Here is a 20,230-nt window from a genome sequence, read left to right on the forward strand (position 1 = left end):
TTATTTTTAAATTATGACCTACTTACCTGTCATTTTTTAGACTCAGCTGTTGGTCCTACCAAATGTTTTGAAGAAATTAATTCTAAGGCAGATCGGTCAGGACACTGTGGTCGCACTAAAAAAGGATACAGAAATTGCTTCTATAGGTATGTTTTTTAAAAAATATTTTATTTTTTCTCAGTTACATGTAAAATACATTTTTAACATTAATTTAAAAAATTTATTTCAAAATTTCTCTTCCCTTACTTCCCCTCCCCCAAGACAGTAAGAAATTTAATACAGATTAGATATGTTTAATCATGAAAAACATGGAAAACAAATCACCATATTGACTAATATGTTGTGAAAGAAGATGCAGATCAAAAGGAAGAGAAAAATAGTATGCCTAAATTTGCATTCAGATTCCATCAGCTCTTTCTCTTGAGGTAGTTAACATATTTTATCATGAATTCTTTGGAATTGTCTTAGACTGTTTTGCTATGAATAGCTAAGTCATTCACAGGGGGTCATTATAAACTGTTACTTTTGCTGGGTATAATGTTCTTCTGTTCTGCTCACTTCACTTTGCATCAATTCACATAAGTCTTTCCATGTTTTTCTGAAATAATTCTATTCAGTCAATTCTTCTAGCCCAGTAATAATACTCCATTACAATCATATACCACAAACTCATTCCACCATCCCCCAATTAAAGGACATTCTCTCGATTTCCACTTCAAAAAGAGCTGTTATAAATATATTTGTACAAATACATCATTCCCTACTCCATCCCCTTTTTGATCTCCTTGAGATACAGAAATGGGAGTATTATTGCTGGGTCAAAGGGTGTGCAAGTTTTAGAGTCTTTTCTGTATAGTTCCAAATTGTTCTCCAGAATGGTTTGATCAGTTTACATCTCCACAAACAAGTGTCCCAATTTTCTCACATCCCCTCCCACACTGTTATTTTGATTTTCTTTCATGGTGGCTTAGCATCTCAGAGTTGTTTTAGTTTGCATTTCTCTAATCATTAGTGATTTAGAGCATTTTTTTCATATGACTATAGATAGTTTTGATTTCTTATCTGAAATCTGTTCATATGATTTGATTATCAATTGAAATATGACTTGTGAAATCAACTCTGGTCAAGTTGATTTTTAAAGAATTCTATCAAAATTTAAAGTACAGTGAATATATATATATATATACATATATATATATATATATATATATATATATATATATACTGCATAAGTTTTGAAAAAATTGAGAAAGTACTGGGGGGGCCCTATAAATTTTCCATGCTTCCCAGGTGGTATGATCCATCTATCTGGTCTGTGCACTGGTCCTTTCCCAAGGAGGACCTTTATTCTCTTGTGAACACAATCTATAACCACTCTTGTCTCTCCTGGAATTAAAATCCAGTAATGTGTCCATTGCTAGTGGAAGTGTTGCTATTTTATCTTCCTGACCAGATGTTTCACACCTACCATCCCTAGATGCTGAATGCCTCTGGTACTGCTAGTGTTGTTGCTGTTGTTACTGGGGTAGCTGGGATACTGCATCCAGGTTCCAATTCTGCCATGCTGCTCTCCTAGCCAGCCCTACCACTCTCCCAAACTATCCTGGGGTGGAAAAATTTTTTCTTTTTTCTTTCTTTCTTTCTTTCTTTCTTTCTTTCTTTCTTTCTTTCTTTCTTTCTTTCTTTCCTTCCTTCCTTCCTTCCTTCCTTCCTTCCTTCCTTCCTTCCTTCCTTCCTTCCTTCCTTCCTTCCTTCCTTCCTTCTTTCTTTCTTTCTTTCTTTCTTTCTTTCTTTCTTTCTTTCTTTCTTTCTTTCTTTCTTCCTTTTTTTTGGTTATCCAACTCAGAATTTTATTTGACATCTTTAAAAGTTGTTTAGAGGGTGGGCTTGGGAGAACAGAGCAGAAATGCTCAATTCACTCCACCATATTGGGCTTCAGCCCTAAAGAGCCCATAGAGTTTATAGCAAAAAGTTTTCTTTATTCCGTTGGAGGGAAAACTAGGCATATGTTCTTAAGTCTAGTCTAGAACCAAGAGACTCAGTAGTGAACCTAAGCTTTGATACCTATAAAGATGTCAAAACAAAGAATCAAGCAGCGAGCTAACAGCAGCAACATAGCAAGTTTGGGCTGATTAGAGTCAATTCTGTGATTTAACTGCAGCAGAGTCCATCCCAAGTTTAAGTGCAAAGGATAGTTGTTATGATAAACTCAGACCACAACTTGTTGGTTCTTATCCCTGGAAAACAAGGTGTCTTCTAATAAGAAATGAGAGTGGGTAGGATAAAAATCCACTTAGACAAATATAGAGACTCTTCTGAGCAAAAAAATATAGAGTTTATTTTGAGCAAAAAAAAAAAAAAAAAAAGTTTATTTTGGCTTTTCTTGTGAAAAGGGCACACTCCAAGTCTCACAAAGGTAGTGAAGATCAAGGAACTGCCCTGAGATGACAGTCAAGTAAGATTATATAGCCAAGTATGATTCCCCCTCCCTAGCCTCCTCTCTTCCAACATGATTAGGTAAAGTTTTCAGAGTTACAATCTTCATGTGAAAAATCTACCCAGTAACAAAGAGAGGAATAAAATGTTTTCATAGAGTATTACCTCACCATCCAGATGGTGAGGCTATCAGAAGATTTCTAATGTCCTTTTCTTGTCTATCTAAATGAATTTATGTCTGAGTATGCAAAGTCTTCTTAGTATTTATCATCAAATAAGAGAAGGCAGTCTACTGTTCTCCCACTCTATGATCAAATAGGTGGCTAACTAAAAATGCAAATCTCTTTTCTGGAAGTATTCCACTATTTCCCTAACAGAATTAGGAGGGTGTCTGACTAGGAATGCAAGGCCTCTCTCCCCTTCTCTTCTAAAGATAGTCTTAAGAGTAACAGTCTGTCTTTGTTTTAATGATTTTTAACCCTGAGAGGACTTCACTAGGAATATTAACTCTTAAGAGGGAGTATTCCACTGAAGAGGAGTAGGTTTAGCATGGGGATCTGGCCAATAGACCTGTAATAACAAAAATTCATTTGAGGAAACAAAATATATTGAATAGCAAAGGAAGAGAGGACTTCTGGGGCAGAGCCAAGATGGTGGCTTGAAGCTAACAAGATCCTGGAGCCTTTCTCTATTAAAGATACATGAAGCCTCTACTCTGATATTCAAGCGACAGATCCTACAAAGAAAAAGAAAAGATACAAAGAAGTTTTCAACTGCAGACATCATGGAGGATCTTCAGTGAAGGTCTGTCTTTGGGGGAAAGGGGAAGAAAAGTCCAGGAGGCAGCAGAGTGGGGAAAGTAAGCAGGAGGCTTTTAGCCACAGTGTTATCCAGATCCTAACAATTTAATAATAACAGAGGTCCTGGCAGCTGGACAGTAAGCCCACAGGGAGGAATCCAACCCCAAACAAAGTCTGAACCCTGAAAACACAGAGGTAAAAGACAGGAATGAGTTGGGAATGATCCTCTGTTAGGTCAGAACCTGGACATGGAAGGAGGAGGGGAAAAAACCTTTACAAAGGCAAGGCCTGGACTTCATAGGCAACATCTTGACCAACAACAAACCAGAGATCAGACCCCAGCCCCAGCAAAATAAAAGCTTGGATCTATACTCCATATATCCCAGGAGCAGAACTACTACAACAAAAATGAACAAAAAAGCTAAAAGAGTACTTACAAAAGAAAACTTCACAGATAAAGATGACAGCAATGACATATCTGAAGAAAGAAGCTGTGAAACATCACTCACAGGAGAAATATCAAAACAGTCTATAAACTGGACTCAAAGACAAAAGCTCATCAAAGAGCTTAAAAAAGAATTTAAAAACTAAAGAAGAGAGGAAGAAGAAAAATGGAAAAAAGAAATGAAAGTCATGCAGAAAAATTATGAAAAGTTGACCAGAGAATTCAACACCTTTAAAAAGTTAACACAAAAGGTAATTGAATAAAACAAAATCATAAAAACTAGAATTGATCAGTTAGAAACCAATGAATCTACAAGACTAAGATTCCACTAAACAAAATAAGAAGGCTGAAAAAAATTGATGAAAATGTAAAATACTTCTAGGGAAAATGAATGACCTGGAAAACAGATCCAGGAAAGACAATCAAAGAATCATCGGACTATTAGAAAGCCCAGACCAATAGAAGAACCTGGAAAACATCATGCAGGAAATTATAAGGTAAAACTAACCCCAATCCACTAGAACAAGATAACAATATAACAATTGAAAGAATCCACAGAATCCCTCCAGAAAGAGACCCCAGGATAAAAATTCCAAGGACTGTAATAACCAAATTCCAGGACCTTCAAATAAAAGAGAGAATATTGCAAACAGCAAAAGGAAAACAATTCAAATACAAAGGGAACACAATCAGACTAACACAGGACCTATCAGCCTCAATACTGAAGGATTGGAAGAACTGGAATAATATATTTTGGAGAGCTAAGGACCTGGGATTACAACCCAGAATGTATCACTCTGCAAAATTGAGCATATATTGTCAGGGAAAAAGATGGATGTTCCATGAAATACAGGACTTCCAGAATTTCCTGACACAAAGACCAAAACTGAACAGAGTTCAAATGCTGAATACACAAACTGAAGAGTTACATAAAAACAATAAATGAAAAAAGGGACTGAAAAAGACTTTTAAACAAATGTTGGTCCATAAAAGGGAAGATATAACAATTTTAACTCATTAAAACTTATTTCTCAAAGGATATTTAGAGGGTAGAATATAAGGAAGAGAATGAACCTAAGGGATATAGGTTTATTGAATCTTGTCCCTCTATTGAAGAGGTCCAAAAATCACATAACTGGGATAAAAAGCCCTGAAAAAAAAAGCAGGAGTGTCAAGTTTAACTTAAGTATCTCATAATCAGGAGGGATGAGAATTCAGGGAAGCGTGGAAGGATTTGCATGAATTGATGCTGAGTGAGTTGAGCAGAGGCAGACGAACATTGTACACCCTAACAGCAATGTTGGGGTGATGGTCAACCTTAATGAATTCGCTCATTCCATCAGTTCAACAATTGGGCACAATTTTAGGGCTATCTGTGATGGAGAATACCATCTGTATCTAGAAAAAGAATTGTGGAGTTTGAACAAAGATCAAACAAAAATTTCTTCCTTTAGAATATTTCTCTCTCATCACATTCAACTTAGATCAATGTATACCATGGAAACAATGTAAAGACTAACAGACTGCCTTCTGTGGGGTGATGAAGGGAGGGAAGTGAGATTAGGGGAAAAAATTTTAAATTCAAAATAATAAAATCTTTCTTTTTAAAAAAGGAAACACAAAAGTTAATTGAAGAAAATAAAATCCTAAAAACTGGAATTGAACAGTTAGAAACCAATGAATCTATCAGACTATAAGATTCCATCAAACAAAATAAAAAGACTGAAAAAAATGAAGAAAATATAAATACCTTCTAGGGAAAATGAATGACCTGGAAAACAGATCCAGGAAAGACAATATATGAATCATTGGACTACTATAAAACATGGACCAACAGAAGAACCTGGAAAACATCATGCAGGAAATTATAAGGGAATACTGCCCCCAATCTACTAAAACAAGATAATAATATAACAATTTAAAGAATCCACAGAACTCCTCCAGAAAGATTCCCCAGGAGAAAAACTCCACAGGGTGTAAAAGCCAAATTCCAGAACCCTCAGATAAAAGAGAGAATATTGCAAACAGCAGAGAAAGCAATTTAAATACAATTGGAACACAATCAGACCAGCACAAGACCTATCAGCCCCATAAAATATTTCAGAGAGCTAAGGACCTGGGATTACAACCCCAACTTTTTCTAGCTTTTTTAGTTGCATACTCAATTCATTGATCTCCTCTTTATCTATTTTATTCATATAGGCAGTTGAAGATATAAAGTTTCCCCCTCAAAACTTCCTTGGCTGCATCCCATAAGTTTTGATATGATATTTCATTATCATTTTCTTGAATTTAATTATTGATTATTTCTATTATTTGCTGTTTGATCCACTCATTATTTCAGCATATAATGTCAGGGAAAAAGTTGGACTTCCAGAATTTCCTGACACAAAGACCAGAACTGAACAGAGAATTCAATTGCCAAATACACAACTGAAGAGTTACATAAAAATAATAAATTAAAAAGGGGACTAAAAAAACAAAAATGTTTTAAACAAATGTTGGACCTTAAAAGGGAAGATATAACAATTTTAACTCATTCGAACTTTACTTCTCTAAGGATATTTAGAGGATAGAATATAATTGAAGAGAATGAACCTAGGGCTTATAAGTTTAATTGGGTCTTGTCCCTCATTTGAAGAGTTCCAATATCATATCGCTATGATTTGGATAAGAAGATCTGAAAAAAAAAAGCAGGAGTGTCAACTTTAACTTAAGTATCTCATTACACTCTTACTGGCTTTAATTACAAGATGCTAAGCACCTTGTCTAATGAGGGCATCATAAAGCTGAAAGGACCTGAGACCATGTCTCTTATTACTTACAATTATTTGTAAAGTTCTCAGTGAGACTTCCAGAGCTTCCCAGTACTTAGAGATCTTCAAGATACTTTCAGTTAATTAGATCAGGGTGCTTCACTTGACAAGGGGCTACATGTGGGGTGGGGGGGATAAAGTGAGAGAAGTAGAAGTGGGAGAGACATAGGGCCTTGATTCACTTAACAAGGTGTTTAAGTACCTTGAATGGGAGGTGGGGAGGTAAAGGGGGAAAGAAAATAGGTGGGGGTGGGGGAGAGGCACAAATAGTTCAAGAAATGATAGGACTTTGGACGACATTTTGACTTGTGAAGAGGATTGTATGTACTTGAAAGATATTTGAAAAGGGGGTGAGGTAAAAAATGATTATAATTAATTTGATGCAATTTGAGTCAATGCTGCTTATCAAACAATCAAATAAAAAATCTGGGTTGATATCTTGATAACAATAAGAGCTTATCAAGCAATCAAGAACTGTGATTGATGATATCTGACTAATAATATTAGAACACCAAGGGAAGAGGCACAAAGATTAAAAATTTTAGAGGAAAAGAAGGGAGAAGGTGAATGTATAAATTCTATTCAATAGATGTATGCCACTGAGGGAATAAGATATATTCCTACTTGGGTTTAAAAATCTAACTTAATCTACAGGGAAAGGGGGACAGAGAAAGAGGAAGATAAGGAAAGAAGGGACTGATAAATAGGAAGGGAAGTCTAAGTGAAAATAAACTGAAATTTAAATTTTTAAAAGAGAAATCAAAGAGGAAGAGTAAAATTTTGGTGAGGAGCAATAAGAGAAAAGGAAAGAGATAAATATAAATGGAAAAGATAGCATAGAAGGAAATAGAGAATTAGTAATTTTAACTGTAAATGTGAATGGTATGAACTGGTCCATAAAATGGAAATGGATAGCAGAATAAATTAAAAAACAGAATCCTACAATATGTTGTTTACGAGAAACACATTTGAAGCAGAAAGGTACACACAGGATAAAGGTAAAAAAGGTTGGAACATATACATTATGTCTTAGCTGAAGTAAAAAAAATCTGGGGTAGTGATTCTAATCTCAGACAAAGGAAAAGCAAAAATCAATCTCATTGTGTGGGATAAAAATCCACTTTAAAAAAATATAGACTCCTCTGAAAAAAAAGAAAGTTTCTTTGACTTTTCTCCGGAAAAAAAGCACACTCCAAGTCTCACAAAGGTAGTTAAGATCAAGGAGCTGCCACAAATTGACAGTCAAGCAAGATTGTATGGCCTAATGCGATTCCCTCCTTCTTCCTATAGTCCCTCTCTGTGGACTCATTGGTTACTCTTCAGAGTTATATTCCACTTGTGAAAATCTACCCCAGCCACAAAGAAAAGAAACAAAGAATGAAAGGTTTTCATCCAGATGGTGAGAATAACCTTCAGGATTATAACTATTTTATTGAAGTAACAGTCTACTTATCATCAAACAAGAGGAGTCTTATGAATTTCATTGGAATACAAAATTTTTCTCTTGGGAACAGTCTACTGTTCTCCCAGTTAAGATGGTTATCATCAAATAGGTAACTAACTAAAAATGCAAGGTTTCTCTGGAAATAGTCCACTATTCCCCACCCCACCCCCAAACAGAATCAGGAGCATGCCTGGCTTGGAATGCAAGGTCTCTCTCCCTCTTTCTTCTAAGAATAGTCTAAGAGTAATAGTCTGTCTTTGTTTTAATGATTTTTAACCCTGAGAGGACTTCACTAGGAATATTAACTCTTAAGAGGTAATATCCCACTCAATCCCTCCTCTTTTCTTCTAAATATATATACATATATATTTGGCATCTGAAGTCCTCTCACACTATCCTTGATACCCTCTCAGGTTCTATTCTCTCTCTTCCTGTCCACTTGAGACCCATCTTCTCCTTGGAACTCTGACCAAACAACCCATACACAACACACCTAGACACAATGGAGGAAGATGAACTTGTCCAGTTTTTTCCTCTCTTTTCCCCTGGAGACATTCAATATCTAGCTGTATCTGCAGAATCCATTCCAGTTTCCAATTAGAATGACTTGTTGAGATCTCCTCTTCTGGTAAAGGAACTTCTTAACACAACATCTTATTAGACAGATTCATAGTTTCATCATTAGACGATAAAATTCTAAAGCTATTAAAATTCACATTGTGCCTCATTGTCACATTGATATACCTACTTTAATTTAACAAAAATACAACTTCCATCATTGTTCACTCCAACAGTGAATATATTGAAAATTATCAAGTTAACTTGAGCTTATAACATTTACATTAGATGGCCATCTTTTTACAAAGAGTGTCCAGCAAGTGACATACAAATAGCCCAAATCTCTTGCTCTTCATTAAAATAATAACTCAAGTATCCTTAATTAAAATAAATTATAGTTTCTTCCCAAAACATTTCTTAACTAAACTATAGGTGATTCTTCTGATATACTCAACTGAATTACTTTCCCTTCTCAAAGTAGAACTTGAAACTGTACTGGACAGAAGTGTATCTTGAGATTATATAACCTTCTTTATTCTTCTTATCTAAATTTCCTTTTCCTAGCACAAAATCAAATCAAATCAAAGAATCTTAATTCTTCTCAAAACATATAGCTAACAGCAGAGGTTAAAACCACATGCTGGCCTTTCTATATCAGATGGACTTCAATGATTCACTATAAAGATCTAGGACATCAAAGGAAAATTCCTTTATAGACATAATTTTGAGTGTCAGTTTCCAAGCAGAGGTCATGTGGATAGTAAAATCCTTTAAGTCAAATTTTAGATTTATCCAGTGAGATATTATTCAAATGTCACATTTAGGAAAGTCAAGTCAAAAGGGTTCAACCTCAGGTTTCACTGAAAAGTCACCTGTTTGGCTTTTTCTCCCAATACACCTGTCACCTGTAGAGGGTCCAAACTTCCTTTGGGCTTCCAGACTTCAAGAAAGTATTGACTCAACAGCACTTCCTTTGCTGATCATACCTGATGTCAGACACAAAACAAAAGCCAATTAAAAGTCCCATGATCTAAAATAGTAATTCCATCTGATTAGATCTTCAAGTAAATCCACTTCACAAGGACTAAATGCTAATTTTAATTTGGATTGGGGGGAGGGTCACAATCATCCCCCTTCGCTACACATATATCACTTATATCTACTCTGAGTGTCCCTGTCATCAGAATACATTAAATAAAGTGACTTTCTAAGCATTCAAAAAGCAGTCAAGTTCCCCCAGCATCTGGAGTATTCCTCGACATATAAAAAAACCCAACTTCTTCACAAATATGTTTTATAATTCAACTAGAAGATCTATCCTCCTGGTGGCACTAAATTCTAATCTGCATACCCACCCACATCCCTTTGTCTGAAATCATATCTGTTTTATTTCTGGACAAAGATGGTATACAGAGACCTCCTGGCTAGTCTGCTGTATTACAATAAATAAATACCTCCTTTGGTTAGGAAATTATTCTAAGAATTCTCACAACAATTAGCCAGAGACTGTCACCAAAAAATCACAAATTATTATCATTTTCTTTCCCATGTTGCTCAGGTGCTTTTACTTCAAAGCAAACAAGCACAACTTTTGAGATTATAAATATAAATATATTTGTATACATTAACACATTACCACAAAATTCATATATATATATATATATATATGTATATATGATTGTCAAGTTCTTATGCAAACAATTCTCTATTATAAATCTATTTAATTATTTGCCATGTTTGAAATACAAATTATTACTTTTCAGACTTCTTTTTTTTTTTACTTTTTTCAAGGCAATGGTGTTAAGTGACTTGCCCAAGGCCACACAGCTAGGTAATTATTAAGTATCTGAGGTCAGATTTGAACTCAGGTACTCCTGACTCCAGGGCTGGTGCTCTATCCACTGTGCCACCTAGCTGCACCCAGAATTCTTTCAACCCATTAGAATATCTTTAAATTTAACAAAACAGTAATAAATATAACACATTAAGAACTAGATTTCACAAAACAATCTTTCCATTATTACATTTATACCTGGACCTACAGTTCTAGAGCAAGGTCCAACATATCATTTAAAAATTTCAGGGAACCCAGAGGCTCATGACCTTTACTAATTTTCCTCATTATTCCTACAAAGCAATCAATCATTAATTCCAAGTTTGACCACATTACAGTCAAATAGTTTATAATTCTAAAGGTATATCACATGTTTGATAACACTCTTCAATATTTTAGTCATTTATAAGTCATCTAATTAGGTTTACATAATTTTTAATTTCCTAATCATTTTCCAAAGCCCCTCACATTTATACAACATTATTAGAAAGGGTATCTTGCAGTTACTCTATCCTTCTGAATCTGCATTTAATGTGGTCTGCAATTTTGCTTCTTTAAAATTTAAACATTAAATCCTTAAAGTACATGAAACATAAAGTTTTCATGGTGAAATCTCAGTCTCTTTTTTAAAGAAAAATTTGATTGATTTTGAGTTTTATCATTCCCCCCCCCATTCTTGCTCCCCCCCCAAGAGAAGGCATTCTGTTAGTCTTTACATTGTTGCCATGGTATACATTGATCTCACTTAAATGTGATGACAGAAAAATCATATCCTTAAGGAAGGAAAATAAAGTATGAGATAGTAAAATTATATAATAAAATAACATTTTTTTTCTAATTTGAAGATAATAGTCTTTGATCTTTGTTCAAAGTCTATAATTCTTTCTCTGGATACAGATGTATTCTCCATTGCAGACAGCCCAAAATTGTCCCTGATTGCTGCACTGATGGAATCAAGGTTGATCATCCACCCCCATGTTGCTCTTAGGGTGTACAGTGTTTTTCTGGTTCTGCTCATCTCACTCAGCATCAGTTCATGTAGATCCTTCCAGGTTTCCCTAAATTCCCATCCCTTCTGGTTTCTAATAGAACAATAGTGTTCCATCACATACATATACCACAGTTTGTTAAGCCATTCCCTAATTGAGGGACATTCACTTAATTTCAAATTCTTTGCCACCACAAACAGGGTTACTATGAATATTTTTGTACAAGTGATGTTTTTACCCTTTTTCCATAATCTCTTCAGGGTATAGACCCAGTAGTGGTATTGATCAAAAGGTATGCAAATTTTTGTTGCCCTTTGGGCATAATTCCAAATTGCTCTCCAAAAATGGTGATGAGTTAACAGCTCCACTAACAATGTATTAGTGTCCCAGATTTCCCACATCCCTTCCAACATTGATCATTGTCCTTTCTGTTCATATTGGCCAGACTGAGAGGTTTGAGGTGGTACCCCAGAGATGCTTTAATTTGCATTTCTCTAATAAGTAATTATTTGGAGCAATTTCTCATATTACTATGGATTGCTTTGATTTCCTCAGCTGAAAATTGCCTTTTCATATCCTTTGAGCATTAATCAATTGTGGAATGGCTTGTTTTTTGGAAAATTTGACTCACTTCTCTGTATATTTTAAAAATGAGTCCTTTGTCAGAAATACTAGTTGCAAAAATTGTTTCCCAATTAACTACATTTCTTTTGATCTTGGTTACAGTTGTTTTATCTGTGCAAAAGCCTTTTAATTTAATGTAATCATAATAATCTAGTTTTTTTTTTTAATGATGTTCTCCATCTCTTCCTTGGTCATAAACTGCTTCCCTTTCTGTAGTCCTGACAGGTAAACTACTCCTTGATCTTCTAGTGTCCTTATGTTATTGATTTTTATGTCTAAATCTTGTATCCATTTTGATCTTTTCTTGGTATAGGGTATGAGGTGTTGGTCTAATCCAAGTTTCTTCCATACGAACTTGCCATTTTCCCAACAGTTTTTATCAAAGAGAGTTTTTATCCCAATAACTGAACTCTTTGGGTTTATCAAACAGTGGAATACTATAATCATTTCCTGCTATTGCACCTAGTCTATTCCACTGATCCACAACTCTGTTTCTTAGCCAATACCAGCAGCTTTGAGGACTGATGCTTTATAATATAATTTTAGATCTGGTAAGGCTAAACCACCTACTTTTGTACTTTTTTCATTGAATCCCTGGAAATACTTGACTTGTTATTTTTCCATATAAATTTACTTACAACTTTTTGTAACTCATTAAAAAATTTTGGGGGAATTTTGATTGGTAGGGCACTAAAAAAGTAGTTCAGTTTTGGTAGAATTGTCATTGTTTTTTAAATTTATTTTTTGATTCTCATTTTGTACAAATGTTTTTTTACATTAATAAAATATTCTTGTTTACAAGTAAACAAAATACCCCTCCTCCCCCATGAATATAGATAGACTTGTTTGGGCGAAAAAAGTAAAGGGGAGAGAAAAAATTAAAATAAAAAAATAATAATAGTAATAATTGTAGGTATGGCCAGGTGGCGCAATGGATGAAGCACCAGCCCTGGAGCCACGAGCACCCGAGTACATATCCAGCCTCGTAAACCCAACAATCACCCAGCTGTGTGACATGCAAGCCACCCGATCCCCACTGCCCTGCAAAAACCAAAAAAAAGAAAGAAAGAAAGAGACCCAAAATAAAATAAAATAGTAATAATAGTAGGGTGGCTGGGTGGCAGACAGAGCATTGGTCCTTGAGCCAGGACCTGGGTACAAATCTGGCCCCAGACACCCAAAGATCACCCTGCTATGTGGCCCCTGGAAGGCCATCCAGCCCCACTTGCCCTGCACCCTCCCCCAAATAATAATAACAAAAAATGTGCTTGAGTCTTTGTTCCAACACCAACAACTCTGTCATGGGTGGATCTCATTCTTTATGATAAGTCCATCACAAAAGTTATTTCCATATTTTTCCACCGTTGCCATTGCTGATCGCAACTCCCTCCTTTCTTATTTCTCCACTACCATGTACTCTATTTTCTCTCTCCTTTCACTCTGACTCTGCTGTAGGGTCGCTGAGTGTCGCAGCAGACAGATCCCTGGTCCTGGGGCCAAGAAGCCCTGAGCCCCCCTACCACCCCTTAGGCCCAGAATCCACCTGGCCCTGTGGTCCTGGGCAGGCCTTCCATTCCCAGCCCTTTGCAAGAAGTAAGAAAGAAAATGTGTTATATCTGGCCACTCTCCCCCCATGGTCCATCCTCTCCTCCTTTATTCATATCCCCACCCCTTCCCCCTGCTCCCCCCTCCTTCTTACTCCAGATGTCTATACCCCATTGAATATATTTGCTGTTTCCTCTCCTAGCCATCTCTGATGAGAGCAAAGTTTCCCTCATTCCCCCTTGCCTCCCCCCTTCCATATCATTGCAATAGCTCATTGTAATAAAAAAAAAATCTTATGTGAAATATCTTGGACTATTCCCCCTCTCCTTTTTCTTTCTCCTATTCCATTTCCCTTTTTTCTATTGACTACATTTTTACACCATATTTTATCTTCAAATTCAGCTTTCTCCTGTGCTTCAACTATAAAAGCTCTCTCTACCTGTTCTATTAACTGAGAAGGTTCATATGAGTATTATCAGTGTCATTTTTCTATGCAGGAATACATGCAGTTCATCCTCATTAAGTCCCTCATATTTCCCCCCTCTCCTCCAATCTCCATGCTTCACCTGAGTCCTGTATCTGAAGATCAAACCTTCTGTTCAGCTCTGGCCATTCCAAAAGGAACATTTGAAATTCCCCTGGTTCATTGAAAGTCCATCTTTTACCCTGGAAGAGGACATTCATCCTTGCTGGGTAGTTCATGCTTGGCTGCATTCTAAGCTCTCTTACCTTCCGGTATATTGTATTCCAAGCCCTATGAGCTTCCAGTGTAGTTGCTGCTAAGTCCTGTGTGATCCTGACTGCAGCTCCTCGATATTTGAACTGTGTCCTGGCTGCTTGTAATATTTTCTCTTTGACTTGGGAGTTCTGGAACTTGGCTATAATATTCCTAGGGGTTGGTTTTTTGGGATCTCTTTCTCTGGGGGATCGGTGGATTCTCTCCATTTCTATTTTGCCCTCTGCTTCTAGAATATCAGGGCAATTTTCCTGTAGTAATTCTTTGAAAATGATGTCAAGGCTCTTTTTCTGATCATGACTTTCAGGTATTCCAATAATTTTTAAATTATCTTTCCTAAGTCTGTTTTCCATATCAGTTGTTTTTACAATGAGATATTTCACATTTTCTTCTAAGTTTTCATTTTTTTGGTTTTGAAGTATTGATTCCTGATTTCTGGTAAATTCATCAATCTCCCTGAATTCTATTCTTTGTCTGAAGTATTTGTTCTCCTCAGAGAGTTTTCTTATCTCTTTTTCCATCTGGCCAATTTTGCTTTTTAAAGCATTCTTCTCCTCAATAACTTTTTGAACTGTTTTATCCATTTGACCTAAGCTGGTTTTTAGCATGCTATTTTCTTCAGCATTTTTTTGGATTTCCTTGACTAAGCTGCTGACTTCATTTTCATGTTTTTCCTGCATCTCTCTCCTTTCTTTTCCCAGTTTTTCTTCCAACTCCCTCATTTGATTTTCAAAGTCTTTTTTGAGCTCTGTCATAGCCTGAGCCCAATTTCTGTTTTTCTTGGAGTCTTTAGATGCAGGAGCTTGTGCTTCCTCATCTTCAGACTGAGTATTTTCGTCTTTCTTGGGCTCATTTGCAAAGTATTTTTCAATAGTCTTCTTTTTGTTTCTCTGCTTGCTCATTTTCCCAGCCTGGGCCTGGTTTGGGGTGTTTCTTGAGCTTTTGGGACACTCCCACAAGCGTCTCAGTGTGTGAGGCTCTGTCCTCCCTCCTGGTCTGTGAATGACCATAATAAGTGCCCCCCTCTGCCATGGGCCGAGGTTGGGGTGCCCTATTGTTCTATGGGGGGGCCTAGACTGGGATCAGGATCTGAATGTGGTCAGAGCCCCAGAGTCCTATTCTAGGGGCAGAGGACAGAGCTCTGCAGTTTCTCTTCACTCCCCTCCCTCAGCTCAATGGGCTCATGCCCTGAGGGCTCCTGCTTACCAGCTCTTCCTGCTTCTGTTTCCTGGATCAGGGCTGGGGGAAGACCAAGCTGCTAGCTGTGTGCCCTGAGGGCTGGGCTCCACGTGCTCACTCTGGCAGAGGTCCCCTGCTGTTCCCCCACTTTGTGCCCAGTGCTCCTCGGGGTGCAGCTCAGGAGACTCCCCTGCTGCTGTGAGCTGAGACTCCCAGCGCCCTGGGGCTGCCTCTGGGAGACTGAGGTTCTTTGGCTCTGGCGGGCCACCCCCCTGGCAGGCCACCTCTCAAATCCCAGGGAGCAGAGACTTTCTGCTCTTTTCCAGGTTACCTTGAGTAGGAGAACTGCCTCACTGGGACCCTTTGTGGGTTCTGTCTCTTGAAAGTTTAGTTAGAGTCCTTAGCTGATGAATTTTATCTGAGAGCTCCTAAGACTTGATCCCTTCTTGTCGCCATCTTGGCTCCACCCCCCCAAGTCAGAATTGTCATTTTTATTATATTAGCTCAATCTACGCATGAGTAGTTTATGTTTGCCCATGTATTTAAATCTGATTTTATTTGTGTAAGAAATGTTTTGTAATTGTTTTCAAAAAGTTTTTGAGCCTGCCTTGGCAGGTAGACTCCCAGGTATTTTATTTTGTCTAAGGTTACTTTGAATTGGATTTCTCTTTCTAGTTCTTTCTGCTGTATCTTCCTAGTCATATATAGAAATGTTGAGAATTTATAAGGGTCTATTTTATATCCTGCTATTTTGCTAAAGTTGCTAATTATTTCTAGTAGTTTTTTAGATGACTTTTTGGGACTCTCTAGGTATACCATCATGTCAATCTTCAAACATCTCCTTCCCTAGTCTAATTCCTTCAATTTCTTTTTCTTCTCTTATTGCGGAAGTGAACGTTTCTAATACAATATCTAATAGTAGTGGTGATAATGGTCATCCTTGTTTCACCCCTGATCTTATTGGGCATGCCTCAAGCCTGTTCCTGTTGTATATAATGCTTGTTGATGGTTTCAGGTAGATGCTGCTTATTATTCTAAGGAATAAACCATTTATTCCTACACTCTCTAATATTTTTATTAGGAATGGGTGCTATATTTTGTCAAAAGCTTTTTCAGCATCTATTGATATGATCATATGATTTCTTATAGGTATGTTATTAATATATTTAATTATACTAAATGTTTTCCTAATAATGAACCAACCCTGCATTCCTGGGATAAATCCTACTTGATCATAATGCATTATCCTAGTGATAACTTGTAATCATTTTGCTTAGATTTTATTTAATTTTTTTGCATCTATAGTCATCAGAGTTAGGTCTATAATTTTCTTTCTCTGTTTTAACTTTTCCTGGTTTAGGTATCTGCATCATATTGGTGTCATATAAAGAGTTTGGTAGAGCTCCATCTTCACCTATTTTTCCAAAGAGTTTATATAGAATTGGAACCAATTGTTAAATGTTTGATAGAATTCACTTGTGAATCCATCTGTCCCTGGAGATTTTTTCTTAGGGAGTTCAATAATGGCTTGTTGAATTTCTTTTTCTGAATTAGTGTTATTTAGTTTTTTTAATTTCCTCTTCATTTAATCTGGGCAACTCATATTTTTTAAAATATTCATCTATTTCACTTAGATTGTCAAATTCTTTGGCATATAGTTGGTCAAAATAATTCTGAATTATTACTTTAATTTCCCCCTCATTGGTGGTAAGTTCACCTTTTTCATTTATGATACTAGCAATTTGGTTTTCTTCTTTTTTTAATTAAATTGGCCAGAGAGTTATCAATTTTATTGGTTTTTTCATGAAACCAGCTCTTGGTCTTATTTATTAGTTGAATAGTTTTTCTTGCTTTTGATTTTATTAATTTCTCCTTTAATTTTTAGAATTTCTAATTTGGTATTTAATTGGGGGTTTTTAATTTATTCTTTCTCTATTTTTATTTGTATATTTAATTCATTGATTTCTTCTTTCTCTAATTTATTCATGTAAGCATTTAAAAATATAATAAATCCCTTGACAGCCACCTTGAGTGTATCCCATAGGTTTTAGTATGTTGTTTCATTATTGTCATTATCTAGGATGAAATAATTAATTCTTTCTATAATTTATTGCTTGATCCACTCATTCTTTAAAATGAGGTTATTCAGTTTCCAATTAGTTCTGGGTCTATATCTCCCTGGCCCAGTACTGCATATGATTTTTATTGCATTGTGATCTGAGAAGGATGTATTCACTATTTATGCCTTTCTGCAACTGATCATTAGGTTTTTATGCCCTAGTACATGGTCAATTTTTAAGTGCCATGTACTGCAGAAAAGAAAGTATATTCCTTTCTATCACCATTCAATTTCCTCCATAGCTCTGTCATATTCAGGTTTTCTAGAAATTTACTTACCTCCTTAACTTCCTTCTTGTTTATTTTATGATTAGATTTATCTAAATCTGAGAGTGGGAGGTTGAAACCTCCCACTAGTAGAGTTTTGCTATCTATGTTTTCCTGTAGCTCCTTCAATTTCTCCTCTAAGAATTTGGATGCTGTACCATTGAGTACATATATATTCTGTATTGAAATTACTTTATTGTTTATCGTACCTTTTAGGAGTATATAGTTTCCTTTCTTATGTCTTTTAATGCTATCTATTTTTGCAGCTGCTTTGTCTGAGATAAGGATTGCTACCCCTAGTTTTTTCCACTTCAGCTGAAGCAAAATATATTTTGCTCCAACCTTTTACCTTTACTCTACATGTATCTCTCTGCTTCAAATGAGTTTCTTATAAGTAGCATATTGTAGCATTCTGGTTTTTAATCCTCTCTGCTATTCACTTATACTTTAAGTGAGAGTTCATCCCATTTACATTCAAAGTTATAATTACTAACTTTATTGCCCTCTATGCTGTCTTCCTTCTGTTTGTATTTTCCCCTTTTTTCCTTTATCCATATTTCCCAGTGTTTTGTTTCTGAATACCACCAAGTTTAGTGTGTTTGCCCTCTTATATCAACCCCCCTCCCCTTTCTTTCTGCTTTCCCTTTTCCCCTTCTTCCCTTCCTTCTGTTAGTACCCCTTTCCTCCCCCTCCTTGTCTCCCCTCCCCTTTTCCCCTTTTAATATTTGAAAGCTAAGATAAGTTTCTTAACTAAGTGTGTCTAAGTTAACTTTAAGCCAAGTCTGATGAGATGAAGATTCAGGTGGTTCTCATCTCCTCCCTTTTCCCCTCAATTACAATAGGTCTTGTGTACTTCTTGATGTAATTATATGTACCCCATTCAGTCTCCCTCCATCCCCCCTTCTCCTTACTGTCTACCTTTTTAAGGAGGTATTGTTTTTAAATCATTCTATTCCAGTCACAGAAAAGTTAGGAGTGTCCATTAGTTTTGGTTATGTATATTCTCTTTAATAGAGTTACAATTCTCAAGAGTTATGAGACTCTTTCTCCCAAGTGGGTATATAGCCAGGTTCATCTTTTTGGATAGTAATTTTTTTTAACCTTTCCATGTGTCTCTTGAGCCTTCTGTTTGATGTCTAAATTTTCTATTTAAATCTGGTCTTTTCATCATGAAATCTTGGAAGTCTCCCATTTCATTAAATGTCCATCTTTTCCCTTGGAAGAGAAGGCTCAGCTTTGTGGGATAGTGGATTCTTGGCTGCATTCCAAACTCCCTTGCTCTTCAGAATATCTCTTATTTAAATAACAGATAATAAATAAGCTACATTGATCTTACATATAGATACTCCCTTCTATAAACATGAGGAAAACAAAAAACAAAGCAAGACTTTCACAAAATCTCTGGGCCAAAAATACCTTGAAAGATATAACCTATTGGCAAGGTATTCTCTAGTTTGCTCATAGCAAATCTTTATAAATGTGATAGGTTAAACCTCAATACATTCATTGTTCATTATTGTAACAAAATTTTAAATTCTCAAAAAATGTTATTTAAATCTGTTATTATACAAAGTTTACTAATTTTTCACTACATATTTCAATTTCACATATATTCCCTTTACTCCCTAGAATTTCGCAACTCAGAAAAATTCTTAAGACCAGTTGTTGCTAAAAATCCATTTTTATAATTACAAGATTTTCTTTATACTTCCCTTAAATTCCAAATCATATTCAAAATAACCTTAAATCATTTTCTTTTTCAAAGCCTAAAAAAGGTTTGCAAATTCTTTTTAACTTTAGTGCAATTCTAACTTCTCAATGCTCTAACTTATAAAAGTTTTCTATACTTACTGACAAATATTTCTTAATATTAAAATATATTTTGTTCTGGGAATTGGAAATTCCCCTCAATTTGAGATATGTACTAATTCTTTACCTTTGCTGTTTATCATCATTAACTCACCAGAGATTTTTTTTTTCAAATACATGAACTATACCCCGAACATATTTTTGAATTGGTGCTTCCTGATTCCCCTTGTTTAGTAATTCTAAAGCTTGATTAAGAGCATACTCATAGTCTATCCCAACAATAGTTTTGGCAAACTGCCAGCTTCCACCAAGGTCATTCTGTCCCTATCTATTACAGCATTTCCATTAATACTTTTTTCCTCCTATGACTCTGGAGGAGCCATAAAAACATTAAAATAATAAAACCTCTTTTTATTAAAGACAACCCCCTTAATTCAGTTTACATATATCTTCATATTACTTTGTAAAAAAGATTAGCATATTATAGAATCAATAATAACAATAAAAAATTAACATTTACCTAGCAATTGTTTTCATACCAAACTTTTCATCTTATTGGGCTTATCACTTTTCCAATCAATTCATTCCCAGATATTGCAAAAGTGGCATTTTCATGCAATTTTCAGATTA

General features: G+C 35.7%; 1 protein-coding gene across 4 annotated transcripts in view; it reads left to right on the forward strand.

Annotated features, from left to right (window-relative positions):
- Positions 1-20,230, forward strand: part of LOC141514339 (disintegrin and metalloproteinase domain-containing protein 2-like) — a 141,683-nt gene that overhangs the window by 98,950 nt on the left and 22,503 nt on the right. For all 4 annotated transcript variants that reach the window (XM_074225101.1, XM_074225109.1, XM_074225118.1 and 1 more), the window contains exon 15: positions 41-146. In XM_074225101.1, coding sequence (XP_074081202.1) covers positions 41-146 — 106 coding nt within the window. The remainder of the gene's footprint in view (positions 1-40; positions 147-20,230) is intronic.

The sequence above is a fragment of the Macrotis lagotis genome, chromosome 1 (genome assembly GCF_037893015.1).
Source record: "Macrotis lagotis isolate mMagLag1 chromosome 1, bilby.v1.9.chrom.fasta, whole genome shotgun sequence".
NCBI classification, from domain to species: domain Eukaryota; kingdom Metazoa; phylum Chordata; class Mammalia; order Peramelemorphia; family Peramelidae; genus Macrotis; species Macrotis lagotis.